Source organism: Ovis aries, chromosome 2 (assembly GCF_016772045.2).
Source record: "Ovis aries strain OAR_USU_Benz2616 breed Rambouillet chromosome 2, ARS-UI_Ramb_v3.0, whole genome shotgun sequence".
NCBI classification, from domain to species: domain Eukaryota; kingdom Metazoa; phylum Chordata; class Mammalia; order Artiodactyla; family Bovidae; genus Ovis; species Ovis aries.
This window is the reverse complement of record NC_056055.1, coordinates 40,403,589-40,417,530: the sequence shown is the minus strand read 5'-3', so window position 1 is coordinate 40,417,530 and position 13,942 is coordinate 40,403,589. Positions and strand designations below refer to the sequence as shown.

General features: G+C 42.9%; 1 protein-coding gene across 3 annotated transcripts in view; it reads left to right on the top strand.

The window, feature by feature from the left end:
* DOCK5 (dedicator of cytokinesis 5) overlaps positions 1-13,942 on the top strand; it is a 276,297-nt gene that overhangs the window by 91,150 nt on the left and 171,205 nt on the right. For all 3 annotated transcript variants that reach the window (XM_060410889.1, XM_012118981.5, XM_027964319.3), the window contains exon 3: positions 13,442-13,482. In XM_060410889.1, coding sequence (XP_060266872.1) covers positions 13,442-13,482 — 41 coding nt within the window. The remainder of the gene's footprint in view (positions 1-13,441; positions 13,483-13,942) is intronic.

Sequence of the window (13,942 nt, the reverse complement as noted above, 5' to 3'; positions counted from 1 at the left end):
GTACCTAGCAATAGCAGGAGAACATCAGTTCTTTTCCTGGCCTCCTCCATGTATAACTCAGGCTACAAATAGGGATGGACAAGGCAAGACAGAATAATCTTGTTACAGATGATTCATCTAACCCTTGTAGTCTGTATAGGCATCCTCAATGATTATCTTTCGAACAAGAGTCTTAAATGTGTGTGCATTTCTCTTTGACAATAGAAGTAGATTTTATTTTCTTTAAACTGGGTTATAGTTGCTTTACAGTGTTGTGTTAGTCTCTGCTGCACAACAGAGAGACTCAGCTATATGTGTACTTCTGTCCTCTTGCTCGGGAGCCTGCTCACCCCCCAGCCCACCCCTGTAGGTCATCACAGAGCAGGGAGCTGAGCTCCCTCTGCTACACAGCAGCCCCCCACTGCTATCCAGTTTACATGGTAGTATAGATATGTCAGTGCTACTGTGCAGTCCATCCCATCACCACCCCCCATGTCCCTCCACCTGCGTGTCTATTCCTGCACTGCAGAGATTTGTCTGTATCGTTTTTCTAGACTCCACATACATGCGTTAATATATGGTATTTGTTTTTCTCTTTCCGACTTCACTATGAATGACAGACTCTAGGTCCGTCCACATCTCTACAAAGCACCCAATTTCGTTCCTTTTTATGGCCGAGTAATATGGCTCAGGCAATAAAGAATCCATCTGCAATGCAGGAGACCTGTGTTCTACCCCTGGGTCGAGAAGATTCTCTGGATAAGGGAATGGCTAACCCACTCCAGTATTCTTGCCTAGAGAATTCCATGGACAGAGGAGCCTAGCGGGATCCAGTCTGTGGGGCCGCAAAAGAGTTGAATGCAACTGTGTGACTAACACGTTCACTTTTCAGTATTGCCAAATAGATTTTAAAACAGCTGTACCTAGCAATTTAGTTCATCTTCTAACTGGCAGAAGCAATGAACACTAAATCCTAGCTTTGAATGCTTGTTTAGTTTTCACCATGCAGGACTAAGGATCTGCTACTGTCGTTGGAATTAAAGGATATGGGTCGAGGAGACTTTTTCTTCTTTAAATGTCTTCCTGGCAGATTCACTGCCCGCCGAGCGTTCAGCCAGGTCTTAGAGTCACCTAGTCTGGTGACCTTTGAGTTCCTTTGGGGCTGTATTCAGTCCCTACTCAGGCCCTATTCAGCACCATGTTGCTTGGTTATTCTAGCCACTTGTCATATGGTTTTTCTATCACTGAAGTTGTTTCTTCTGCTTTTTCTTGTTCTTTCCCTTAAGTCATGTTTTCTACTCTTTTCTTGGAGGAGGGAATTATTCTGTTGGAAAATAAAAGTATGTATTCTTATCAGCCCTCAGGGTGAAGCTTCCTCCAGCATGATTCCAGCATCTATATTGTTGCTGATAAGTGCTCAGTCCTGTTGGACTCTTTCCAACCCCCTGGACCATAGCCCGCCAGGCTCCTCTGTCCATGGGATTCCCCAGGCAAGAATATGGGAGTGACTTGCCATTTCCTTCTCCATGGGACCTTCTTAACTCAGGGATCATTTGCCAGTAATTTAATAATTTAGAGAGGTTCTGCTCCTCCTTCCAGGGAGCACAGACACACGCCTCAGAAATCAAATGAATGAGAACCCCATATATAGTCCCCTGCAATCACATAGGGCAGATAGTGGCCCTAAGTGAAGAGGTGGATCCCTCTATTATGTCCTTGGGTCCTCACTGCTCCAGCTTTGGCATTTTCTATTCCTCTACATGCCAGGCGTTGAGTGAAGGGCTTTCATACACTGCATCTCAGTTCTAACAATCCTGGGAGATCAGAGTTACTGACACCTGTTCAATAAATGTGAATATCAAGACATTGAAGACATTACAAACCTGTGAAATGATAGAGAGCTCATTCCCACCAGGGGCCCCTGGAATCCAAAGAGCATTCTTTCCATGTTCCAAGGCCTTTGGGGAAACAGCATTTCTGTTTTGAACATAAGGTACAGTTTTCCACAGAGGGTGAGGTTCTTTTGCTGTTTGAATGACAGTTGGATGAGTTGCCTGCCACCCCAAATGTATCAGGGTGAGCTCTTTCTGCATTTCTCTCCCTCCATGGCTCTTCCACGCCAACTTGTCCCTCTGGCCGGTGGTCTCCTGCCTGACCCCCGAGGTCGCTGTGTGCTTGGACCCACTTCACCCTCCGTGCAGGGTGCTCCTCAGCCCTCCATACCCCTCCTCCCTGGCCCGTTTTCAGCAGCTGGCTTCCTCCAAGTGGGTAGGCATACCTGATCTTCAGGAGCCTAGCAGAATCATCTCCCCCTATATCCAGAGAGATTGGTCCCCCTCCTGCAGCCCACACTCTCTGGGGAAGAATGACTGAGGTAGTGGGTAGTCATCACTGACAGTGTGTCCAAGCCCCTCAAGTGTGGTAGGTGGGTCAGAAAGGACCGGACAAACAGAGAGGTCTCTGCAGGGGTCTCTGACACGCACCAGCCTGTGGCAGTCTCTCCCTCCCTGTGTCTGAGGATGTATGGCTCAGGTCCTGGGCTGTGCCCTCCCACCTGAGTTAGTAGGGGGCACATGGGTCAGATTCAGCCATCTTTGGCTCTGACACTCTGGGAACGTCCCACGTGGTTTGTATTTCAGCTCTTCTGATGTTTTGCCACCAGGACTTTAAAAAAATATTATTATGGTTGCACTGGGTCTTCATTGCTGTTCACAAGTTTCCTCTAGTTGCAGCGAGCAGAAGCAACTCCTTGTTGCGGTGCATGGGTTTCTCATTGCAGTGGTTTCTCTTATTACAGAGCCCAGTCCTAGTAGTTGCGGCTCATGGGCTTAGTTGTTCTGTGGCTTGTGGGGTCTTCCCTGACCAGGGATTGAACTTGTGTCCCCTGCATTAGCAGGTGCATTCTTAATCACTGGACTCCCAGGGACATCACACCAGGACTCAATGTTGTCACCAGTCTTGGGTTCCAACTCTGCATCGTCGGTCTTTTCACACCCTTGGTAGTGTCTTTCCACCCCTGGCTCTCTGGGTCCACAATGTGGGGACCCGTGGTTCACAACATTGTAGCCTTGCTTGTTCATTGTTAGGAGGCATTCCATTGAGGAATTTAAAGCAGGTTTCTAGGAGATCAGGCTGAAGGGATCTTAGATTCAGCACTGGGTCACACTGGAGGGCTTTCCTCACATCACCTGACTTGTCCTCTGTGCAAAGGCTCACATATTTCCAATGCCTCTGCTTGGGATCAGGTTCCTGTCTTACTGGAGCCTCTGGTCCCCTTCAGAAATGAAGGCAGCCTTCATCTCTCACCTCTCATCCCAGTGTCCTTCTCAGGTGGAGTAGTGGTTTCATTGAAAAAGCAGTCTGCACTGAAATTCCAGAATTCTTTCCATTGACAGATGGATGGACATGGATAAGGAAGATGTTCTATGCATATACAGTGGAATATTACTCAGCCATAAAAGGGACGAAATTGTGACATTTGCAGAGATGTGGGTGGACTTAGAGTCTGTCATACAGAATGAAGTAAGTTAGAGAAAAACAAGTATCATATATTAACATGTATATACATGGAATCTAGAAAAATGGTCCTGATGAACCTGTTTGTAGGGAAGGAATCGACGTGGACACGGGGCCTGAGGGGAGGGTGGGACGAACTGGGAGAGTAACACTGACCTGTACACACTCCCATGTGTAAAATAGCTAGCTCGAGGGAATCTGCCCTATAGCACAGGGAACTTAGCTCAGTGCTCTGTGGTAACCTAGAGGGATGCATTGAGGGGTGGGGTGGGAAGGAGGCTCCAGAGGGAGGGGATATATGTATACACATAGCTGATTCATGTATACAGCATAAACTGGCACAACATTGTAAAGCAATTATCCTCCAGTTTAAAAAAAAAAAAGCAGTCTGCACTGAAATTCCAGAAATACTGGTTAGCTAGACATGCAAGTTAATTATGACTTCACCTTCACCTGTCTCCTTCTGTTCTACTAGTAATTAGATTAGAAATTCTTCCAGAACAGGAGTGGGTGTTATTGGAGTCCCAAACTCCTGAATCAGCATCTCCCACCCCCAGAACCTAGCACTGTTCCTTGTAAAAGCAGGCCGCCTTCAATATATCCCATTTGATGAAATGATTCCTCATTCACAAACCTGTATTCCTTTCCCTTCCATTTTGCAAATATCAGTGCTGATGATAACAAAATCAATCGAAGAGACAGTTCCAGCAAATTCATTGCTACTACAGAGGAAATTGCATGTGGCATCCATTTATTTCAGCTTGCTTGAACTGGTTGGGTAAGTTAGAGAAAATTCCACCACAGAAGAGTGGAATTAGTGCCAGGAGCCAGAAGGACAAACAACTGTCAGGATTACTTTGCTTTAGAAAACAAAGAAAAGGCCACATCTAGCATATTGAAAGGGAATGGGCAAACCAAAGTCAAGAGGTTGATCAGACTGGAGATCTTTTCCCTTCCTCTCTCTGAGCTTCAGAATCACAGAGAGAGCTCCCAGTTTTGTAGGAGAGATTTGTGTATGTCACCTCTCTGGTTTGTCGGCTGTAACTTGAATCTGCTCCTCCTGTGGGTCCACCGCCTGGAGCAGATCCTTCCATCTGTCTGAGGAGGTATGTGCTGCTGGAAAAAAGTCATGTCACCACCGTGTCTTATGGGCAATCAGAGCAAACTTCTGTTAGCTGTGGAGTTGAATTTTACGAGCGGAGGAGAAAGGAATGTTTTGGTGGAAGGATATTTGAGAGATCAAAGCCTTCCGACCTTGAAATGAATAGTTGACCAATGGGAGTCTGGCAGAGCTGGTGAGCACAGAACCAGGATGGAGACCTAGGCCTTTGGGTTTCAGTGAGTCTCTCATAAGAAGGGGTGTCTTCTCTGTCCCTGGCTTCCCAGGCAGGTGCTCGGGCCCCGCCCTGCTCTGCCACTTAGGGTATGGGATCTCGGAGAGAAGAAAAAGATGTCTCAGACCTTGCAGTCAGTCTTGCCCCGGAGGAGCAGACTTTAGGGGGTCCTCCGTCAGTCTGTTCTATCCTTGGCCATTAGCTCTAGGAGTTCTCTTTCTCATTAATATATTCATCCGAAATGTAAAGACACAATTCTTTCTTGTTCATTCAAGAAACAAAAGACAGAAACCGCCATCTTTCTTTTCCGCTAACTTGCTGTGCTTGTGTCTGTGGGATTTATATTGAGAGGATTCTGTGGCCAAGCTGCTCCCCACCACCGCCAGGAGCAGTGAGGGGGCAGTGAGCTGTGAAGTGTGCCCTAGAAAGCCCATGGTCGGATCCTCATCTTAGCTAGCAAGTCACTGCTTGACTCTGGACAACCTTTTCAGTTCCTTGCCTATGTTTCCTCTTTTTCGAGGTGAGGGTGTTAAATTTCTGTGAGCTCAGACTGCCAGCAGTTACTGCACATGCCTGACTCAAAGGCACAAAATCGAGTTCAGATGATTACCATGGATGACCAATTGTCTCACAAAACGGTACGAAAGAACAGAATTACCTCTGACGGTCTTTGCATCCTTTTGCTGTCTGCCTTTGAGCTGCATTTCAAAAGCCCGACTGAGATGGTCCTTGCATTCAGAAAGTGGACTTCCTGAACCCTAGTGGCTCTGTGCTACCTTCAGACAAAGATGTTGCAACGAAGTCCAGTAGAGGCTTGCCCCCCTTCCCAGCTTCCCTCTAGGGAGGGACCTCAGGCTTGTCCTGAGGGACACTCACTGGGAATGGGAGGGCGGGCCTTGGCCATGGAAACCTGATGGGCTCACCTGGCCCGCAGGGAATGGAACCTTCGACCTTGGCCTAATTAACTCTGCTTCACCCAGCGAGCTACCAGGCCAGTGACACAAACAAAAACCAACAAGATTTAGCCCTAGCTCTTCCTCCGTCAGAATGGCCTAGCCGTGTAAGGCACAGACCTGCTTTCAGGTTGCAGAAGCCTCTGAAGGTGTGGGTTCAAATCCCACTCCTGACCAGCCAGGCTTTGGGCTTCCCTGGTGGCTCAGCGGAAAAGAATCTGCCTACAGTGCAGGAGACCTGGGTTTGATCCCTGGGTTTGATCCCTGGGTTGGGAAGATCCCCTAGAGAAGGGAATGGCAACCCACTCCAGTATTCTTGCCTGGAGAATCCCACAGACAGGAGCCTGGCTGGCTACACTGCCCAAAGAACGTGCATAGAAACCATGGCTCCGTATCTCTTTCTTGCCTTTAATTCCTGGGAAGGTCAAAACTTATGATTGTACAACAGTGCGAACGTACTTAATGCCAATGAACTGTGTACTTTCAAATAGTTAAAATGTTAAAATTCATCTTATGTATATTTTACCACAATAAGAATAATTTATGGAGCAGAGAGGAAGCAGATTTATTCTGGGACTGCAAAATGAGAGATTTTTCAAAATGCTTCATGCCTTACACATGTAAATGATGCTTTTATGGTTCAAAAAAAATCTTCCGAGTCAGTAATTGCCTTCAGCATATTCATAACCCTGCCTTTGTGTGCCAAGTGTCTGCAAGCATTACCATTAAAGGACCTTTTGTATTTCATTATTTGTTTACAGTCTGTTTCCTTCCTCCTTGAAGACAGTGTCTGGCATGCTAGGGTTGAATAAATGTTTTATGTATAATAAATGAATGACCACATTAGCAATGTGAATCCTCAGCTGAGAGAATTTTCTGTTCATGCGTGCTGAAGTAACCCATCTCCACTTGTCACTTTTTTTTGTTTAAATTGAAGTATAGTTGATTTACAATGTTGTGTTAGCTTCAAGTGTACAGCAGTGATTCAGTTAAAACAGCATATACATGTATGTTTATTGTTTTTCACATTCTTTTCCATTTTTAGGTTATTATAAAATATTGGATATAGTCCCCTGGGCTGGCAATAGGTCCTTGTTTGTTATCTATTTCATGTGTAGTAGTGTGTAATGTTAATCCCCTAACTCCTGCTGATTTATCCCTCCTTCCTACCTTTCCCCTTTGGTAAACATAAATTGTTTTCTAAATTTGTGAGTCTGTTTCTGTTTTTGTAAATAAGTTCATTTGCATCAGTTTTTAGACTCCACGTGTATGTTTGGAATTTCCTGGTGACTCAGACCATAAAGAATCTACCCGCAGTGCTGGAGACCCAGGTTTAATCCCTGGGTCAGGAAGATCCCCTGGAGAAGGGAATGGCTACCCACTCCAGTATTCTTGCCTAGAGGATCCCGTGGGCAGAGGAGCCCGGCAGGCTACAGTCTATGGTGTTGCAAAGAGTCGGATACAGTTGATCGACTAATACCATTTATAAGTAATGTCATATATTTATCTTTCTCTGACTTACTTCACTTCGTGTGATCTCTGGGTCCACCGATGTTGCTGCAAGTGGCTTTCATTCTTTATTATGGCTGAGTAATATTCTACTGTGTATATAAACCACATCATCTTTATCTGTTCTTTTGTTGATAGATACTTAGGTTGCTTCCATGTCTTGGCTGTTCTGAATAGTGTGGCAGTGACTGTTAGGGTACACTGTCACTCTTCCCCTAATAACTTTTAGCCCTTTATGAAATGACTTTTTTCATATCCTTGTGTGTTCACATGTTTGTTTTTCTCTTCCCATTAAAAAATGAGACCAAGTATGACAAAGATGTTATAGGTCTTGCTCTCCTAAGCATCTTTTTGTTGAATGAGTAAATGAATGTCCAGACTGGGATTGAATTTTTGGAAATAGCAGTGCTTGTTCAGAATCAGTTTTGGAGCCCCAAACAAGAAAGATGAACAGTGTCATTGGAGAGACACAATACAAAGTAAAAACAATGGAGAAATTGGAGTAAAAACTCTGATTTTTCACATGTGACTGAAACTGGTTTCAAGGTACTTTCCAATAAAAATGTTTAGTAATACTTGAGCAATGCCTTTATTGTTGAATTCTGTGTCACTTTGAGATGGATACTTCGTAATGTTCCTTTGATCAGTTCAGTTCAGTTGTTCAGTCATGTCCAACTCTTTGCAACCCCATGGACTGCAGCATGTCGGGCTTCCCTGTCCATCACCAGCTCCTGGAGCTTGCTCAAACTCATGTCCATCGAGTTGGTGATGCCATCCAACCATCTCATCCTCTGTCATCCCCTTCTCCTACCTTCAATCTTTCCCAGCATCAGGGTCTTTACCAAAGAGTCAGATCTTTGCATCACATTGCTAAAGTATTGGAGTTTCAGATTCAGTATCAGTCCTTCCAATGAGTATTCAGCACTGATTTCCTTTAGCATTGACTGGTTGGATCTCCTTGCAATCCAGGGGACTCTCAAGAGTCTTTTGTTTTTGATATAAATATATTTTAATTGGAGGCTAATTACTTTACGGTATTATGTTGGTTTTGGCATACATCAATATGATCTCAAGAGTCTTCTGCAACACCACAGTTCAAAAGCATCAATTCTTCAGCGCTCAGCTTTCTTTATAGTTCCAACTCTCATATCCATACATGACTACTGGAAAGCCATAGCTTTGGCTAGACCTATGTCAGCAAAGTAATGTCTCTGCTTTTTAATATGCTGTCTAGGTTGGTCATAACTTTTCTTCCAAGGAGCAAACATCTTTAAATTTCATGGGTGCAGTCACCATCTGCAGTGATTTTGGAGCCCAGAAAAATAAAGTCTGTTACTGTTTCTCCATCTGTTTGCCATGAAGTGATGGGACTGGATGCCATGATCTTAGTTTTCTGAATGTTGAGTTTTAAGCTAACTTTTTCACTCTCCTCTTTTACTTTCATCAAGAGGCTCTTTAGTTCTTTCCTTTCTGCTATAAGGGTGGTGTCATCTACATATCTGAGGTTATTGATATTTCTCCTGGCAATCTTGATTCCAGTTCGTGCTTCATCCAGCCCAGCATTTCACATGATGTACTGGTGGCTCAGAGGTGAAAGCGTCTACCTCCAATGCAGGAGACCCGGGTTCAATCCCTGGATCAGGAAGATCCCCTGGAGAAGGAAATGGCAACCCACTCCAGTATTCTTGCCTGGAGAATCCCATGGACTGAGGAGCCTGGTGGGCTGCAGTCCACAGGGTCACAAAGAGTTGGACACGACTGAGTGACTTTACTTACTTTACTTACTCTGCATAGAAGTTAAAAAAGCAGGGTGACAATATACAGCCTCGACGTACTCCTTTCCCAATTTAGAACCAGTCTGTTGTTCCATGTCCATTTCTAACTGTTGCTTCTTGACCTGCATACAGATTTCTCAGGAGGCAGGTAAGGTGGTCTGGTATTCCCATCTCTTGAAGAATTTTCCATAGTTTATTGTAATTCACACAGTCAGAGGCTTAGCCTTATTCAATAAATCAGAAGTAGATGTTTTTCTGGAACTCTCTTGCTTTTTCCATGATCCAGCAGATGTTGGCAATTTGATCTTTAGTTCCTCTGCCTTTTCTAAATCCAGTTTGAACATCTAGAAATTCACGGTTCACGTACTATTGAAGCCTGGCTTGGAGAATTTTGAGCATTACTTAGCCTAGCGTGTGAGATGAGAGCCATTGTATGGTAGTTTGGACATTCTTTGGCATTGCATTTCTTTGGGATTGGAATGAAACTGACCTTTTCCAGTCCTGTGGCCACTGCTGAGTTTTCCAAATTTGCTGGCATGTTGAGTACAGCACTTTGACAGTATCATCTTTTAGGATATAGCTCAACTGGAATTCCATCACCTTCACTAGCTTTATTCATAGCTTTTTGTTCCTTTGATAAGTTTACATTTTTTAATGTTTTTTAGAAATTGCAGTGAAATGTATATACAGTGAAATACACTCATCTTAGGTACAATTCAAGGAATTTAAGCAAATTGAGTGCACAACATGTGCCTAATGATACAGTCAAGACACAGAACAGTCCCCATGCTCCAGAAAGTTCCATCACCTTCTTCTGTGCAATTCCCACTTAAAAAAAAAAAAAAAACTGTGCTAATTTAGATCCCCGTGGGTTGATTAGTCTGTCTGCCCTTCAGCTTTATGTAAATGGAACTATGCATGTCTGTTCTGTTTCGTTTCTTTCATTCTGCATAATGTTTTCTAGGTTCACCCATGATGTTGTGTATAGCTGTAGTTCATTCCATTTTATCATGTCCCATGTGGGTAATTATTTTCTGCCATGTGCTCTTCTTGAGTGCTTTTACCTAGCGCTGTCATCCTCTGAGATCATCATATATATCATATTTTATATTAGAGTGTAATCTTTGTAATGACTCTTGTTCTCCACTCTACCATGGTATCTAAACTAGTGCTTAATAAATATTTATTGAATGGTTGTATGTAGAGCGGGTGAAGAGCCAAGTAAGGGACCTGTCCTATGGGAGCCAGAAAGTGGGCAGTGGCCAGAGATGCATTTGGACAGGTGAGGTGAAATGGAGCAGGTGATGATGGAATCTTGACTGATGGAGATTATCTGAGAAACCAGCTCAAGTAAGTGACTTTGACAATGGAATTAGGGACTCTCTGATATTTTTAAATTGGAGGGGACAGTTTTATTCTGGAGTGGGTCAGCCCCAGGAAAATAGAAATGACTCTTCCCAAACAGATCAACCTTTTGCGTAGAATCACTTTTTTTTTTTTTTTTTTTTGCTGCACTGTGGCTTGTAGGATCTTAGTTCCCTAAACAGGGCTTGAACCCAGGCCTTGTCAGTGAAAGCGTGGAATCCTAACCACTGTACTGCCAAGGAAGTCCCTGCAGAGAATCACTTCTGAAGTTCCCCATGGTTGCCAGAAGCTTACTTTTTGAGATGTCATTTCACCTAATCTTCTGGACTTATCATCCGTCCACCATTCCCTTCATTTTTAAATTTAAGACAGCAACTGAGATTCCAACCAGTTCACACGACTCAGTGATAATGGGTGCTTGTTGATAACACTTTCAACAGGCCAGTAGTGTACTCTATTTAACTGTAATTTTCTTGCTTTAGGTGTTGGCATTAATTGGAAATTCAGGTTCTTGCTTGTATCACAACTCTAGTTTGTAATGTGGAAATGAGCAAATGTACTCTTGGACTATTACCATAGCCCTTGGATTTATTAGCAGCTGAATTTATAAAGTCCTCAGCATATATGATAAAAACTCCAGAAACAGACAGTGTTCTGCCAGTACCCAGTGTGAGCATTCACTTTTGTAGAATTAAGCATGGTGATCCTGAGCCTTTAGAAGGAGTTGCACACATACCACAGTTGTAGAGAAGACTTTGTTGTTGTTGTTAAGTCACTAAGTAAGTCATGTTCGACTCTTTGCGATCGCATGGGGACTGTAGCCTGCCAGGCTCCTCTGTCCATGGGCTTTTTCAGGCAAGAGTACTAGAGTGGGTTGCCATTTCCTAGAGAAGACTTAGGTTTAAAAGAAAAAAAAGTTTTCAAAAATGACAGGTTTCAGAAGCATAATTCTATGATGGATAGCTGTGCACAAACACTGTTTACAAAAGTATTGGTAAGTTCCCCTCTGAAAGTGAACCCAGTCTGTAGTTCAACATCATCTTGGGTTTATAGGACATAAAGAGATGAAAACTGCTTGGAAGAGACTAAAGTCTTGTTTCCATGTCTTGGCTGTTGTACGTGTAGTCAATATTCTATAATAAACTATAATGGAAAGGAATATGAGAAAGAACATACGCACACACACACACACACACACATAAATGTATACATAACTATATCACTTTGTTGTACACCAGAAATTAACACATTGTAAACCAACTACACTTCAAAAAAATTTTTTTTTAATTTCATGCATCTGCTAATAGAACTCTTCTATAATTTGTTCTATATAAAATCATCCACCACTGGACACAAACTATTTTGGATGTATTAGGGAGCTGAATTTACCTTCTTGAAGTATAGAGTTATTAATATTTTCACAGATTTTGAACTGTCAGCACTCAAAAGTGTTAAGGATTTTCCTGTTTTTAACTGGTTAGAATGGGGTATTATGCTGCTGTGGACTGGTTATAGATTTGCATCAAAGCCCATGATTGACCAAAAATAATCTGAACAGGGAACACCACTCCTAATTAAAGACACCAGTCCACAGCATAATATCCTATGTTGTTTCTGACTTCACATAGTTTGATAATGTCTAGGTCCATCCATTGCTGCTTTATGGCTGAGTAGTATTCTGTTCTGTATATGAACCACATTTTCTTTATCCATTCCTTTGTCGATGGAGATTTAGGTTGTTTCCGAGTCTTGGCTATCATAAGTAGTGCTGCTGTGAACATTGGAGTGCATGTGTGTTTTCCGATTATAATTTTGTCCAGAAACAGCATGCCTGAAGTTTCCATTACAGCTTGCACGTGCTCACTGTGTGTTTATGGCTCCTTTATACATCTGGACCGCTGACAACAAGGTGTACTTAGGCAGAATAACCACCCTGATGCTTCACGGATATAGGGAATGAACAAAATTATTTCAGTGAATTACCTATATTAGGTATTCAATAAATATTCATTATTCATGCATTGGAGAAGGAAATGGCAACCCACTCCAGTGTTCTTGCCTGGAGAATCCCAGGGATGGGGGTGCCTGGTGGGCTGCCGTCTATGGGGTCACACAGAGTTGGACACGACTGAAGTGACTTAGCAGCAGTAGCAGCAGCATCCAGTGTCTATTTATGGATAGATTAAATTATATACTTCCTTTATAAGAGAGGGTGGGAAAACATCCATAGGAATACGTGTATTGATTGGAATTTTTAGAAGGAAGTTAAAGACTTTACTGAAAGCCTTTTAAGCAAACACGTAAAATCTTTGTATGTAGAGGAGTATTGCAGCATTGCCAAGAATTGTTTAAAATGTTTTGTTTGTTTCAGTTTGTTATATATATATATATTTATAAGTTTTGATATATATATGTACATATAGATGTATAAGGTTTGCTATTCTGATTTAAAATTTTTCCAGAATATTGGTTCTTATCCTGGGAGAGAGGGTTGTAGGGGTGGGAGAGAAAGCAAGAAGGAGAGAATATATATAAATTACTTTAATATATCTATTTTAGTAGTATAAGGTAACTTGCAGAATGTATATAAATGGATGAAAGTTCATTTTCATTTGTGCAAAAGCATTTATTGAATGACTGGAAGGGATTAAAGTGTGTTGAGAGACTGAGCTGTCTTCTATCCTGTTATTTATTTATTTAGTCCATTCTCCAAAGAAGTGATGAGACGTGATTCTAAGTGAATTTTAAGTCCTTTAGTTATCAAGACAGTACAGCTCTGAAATTAGAAATCTAGATTTTTACTGTATAATAAATGAAAATGTTCATATTGTTTGCTAGAGGCCTCCTGGATTCCATGTCCACACCCAAACCATGGGCTTTGCTGGTGGCTCAGATGGTAAAGAATCTGCCTGCAATGCAGGAGACCCGGGTTATGAGGATGTATGTTGCTAGTGTCTGTGTGTTGTCCCAGATAACGTACTCGATTCTGTCTTCTCTTCTACCCTGACAGGTTGGTACAGAGGATACACCCTCCAAAATAAATCCAAAAAGGTATGGCTTATGGTTCAGTGTTCTGCTTGGAAATCTGTCTGCCAGTCTTGTGTTGTCTTACCTGATCCCATTATCTGCTGCCTGTGGGCCCAGTTTGCTTTGTCTTTGACAGCTGTTCTGTAGATTCAGAAGCAAATTGTCTGACCTCACTGTTCAGGTAAAAGAGTCCAAGTCCTATGGCTGTATTTCCCACCAGCCAACTCAAGGATAAAAGCTGGAGGTGAATTTGACACCCCAGGTAGGGCCTCTGCAGGCTTTCTGGTTGCTTGAGCTGAGCGATGTGGTCATCTAGGGATGTTGCTCTGTATCAGAGGAGGGGGGACTTCTCTGTTTATCCTTTAGCTCCAGTTTTGAAATCCTAGAACCACAGGGTCTCCTCATTTCCATGTGACTCTTTCCTTTTTTATAAAATGGAAAACCAGAGTAGTAGGTTTTTATTAGCGGGGGCCACACCATTGGC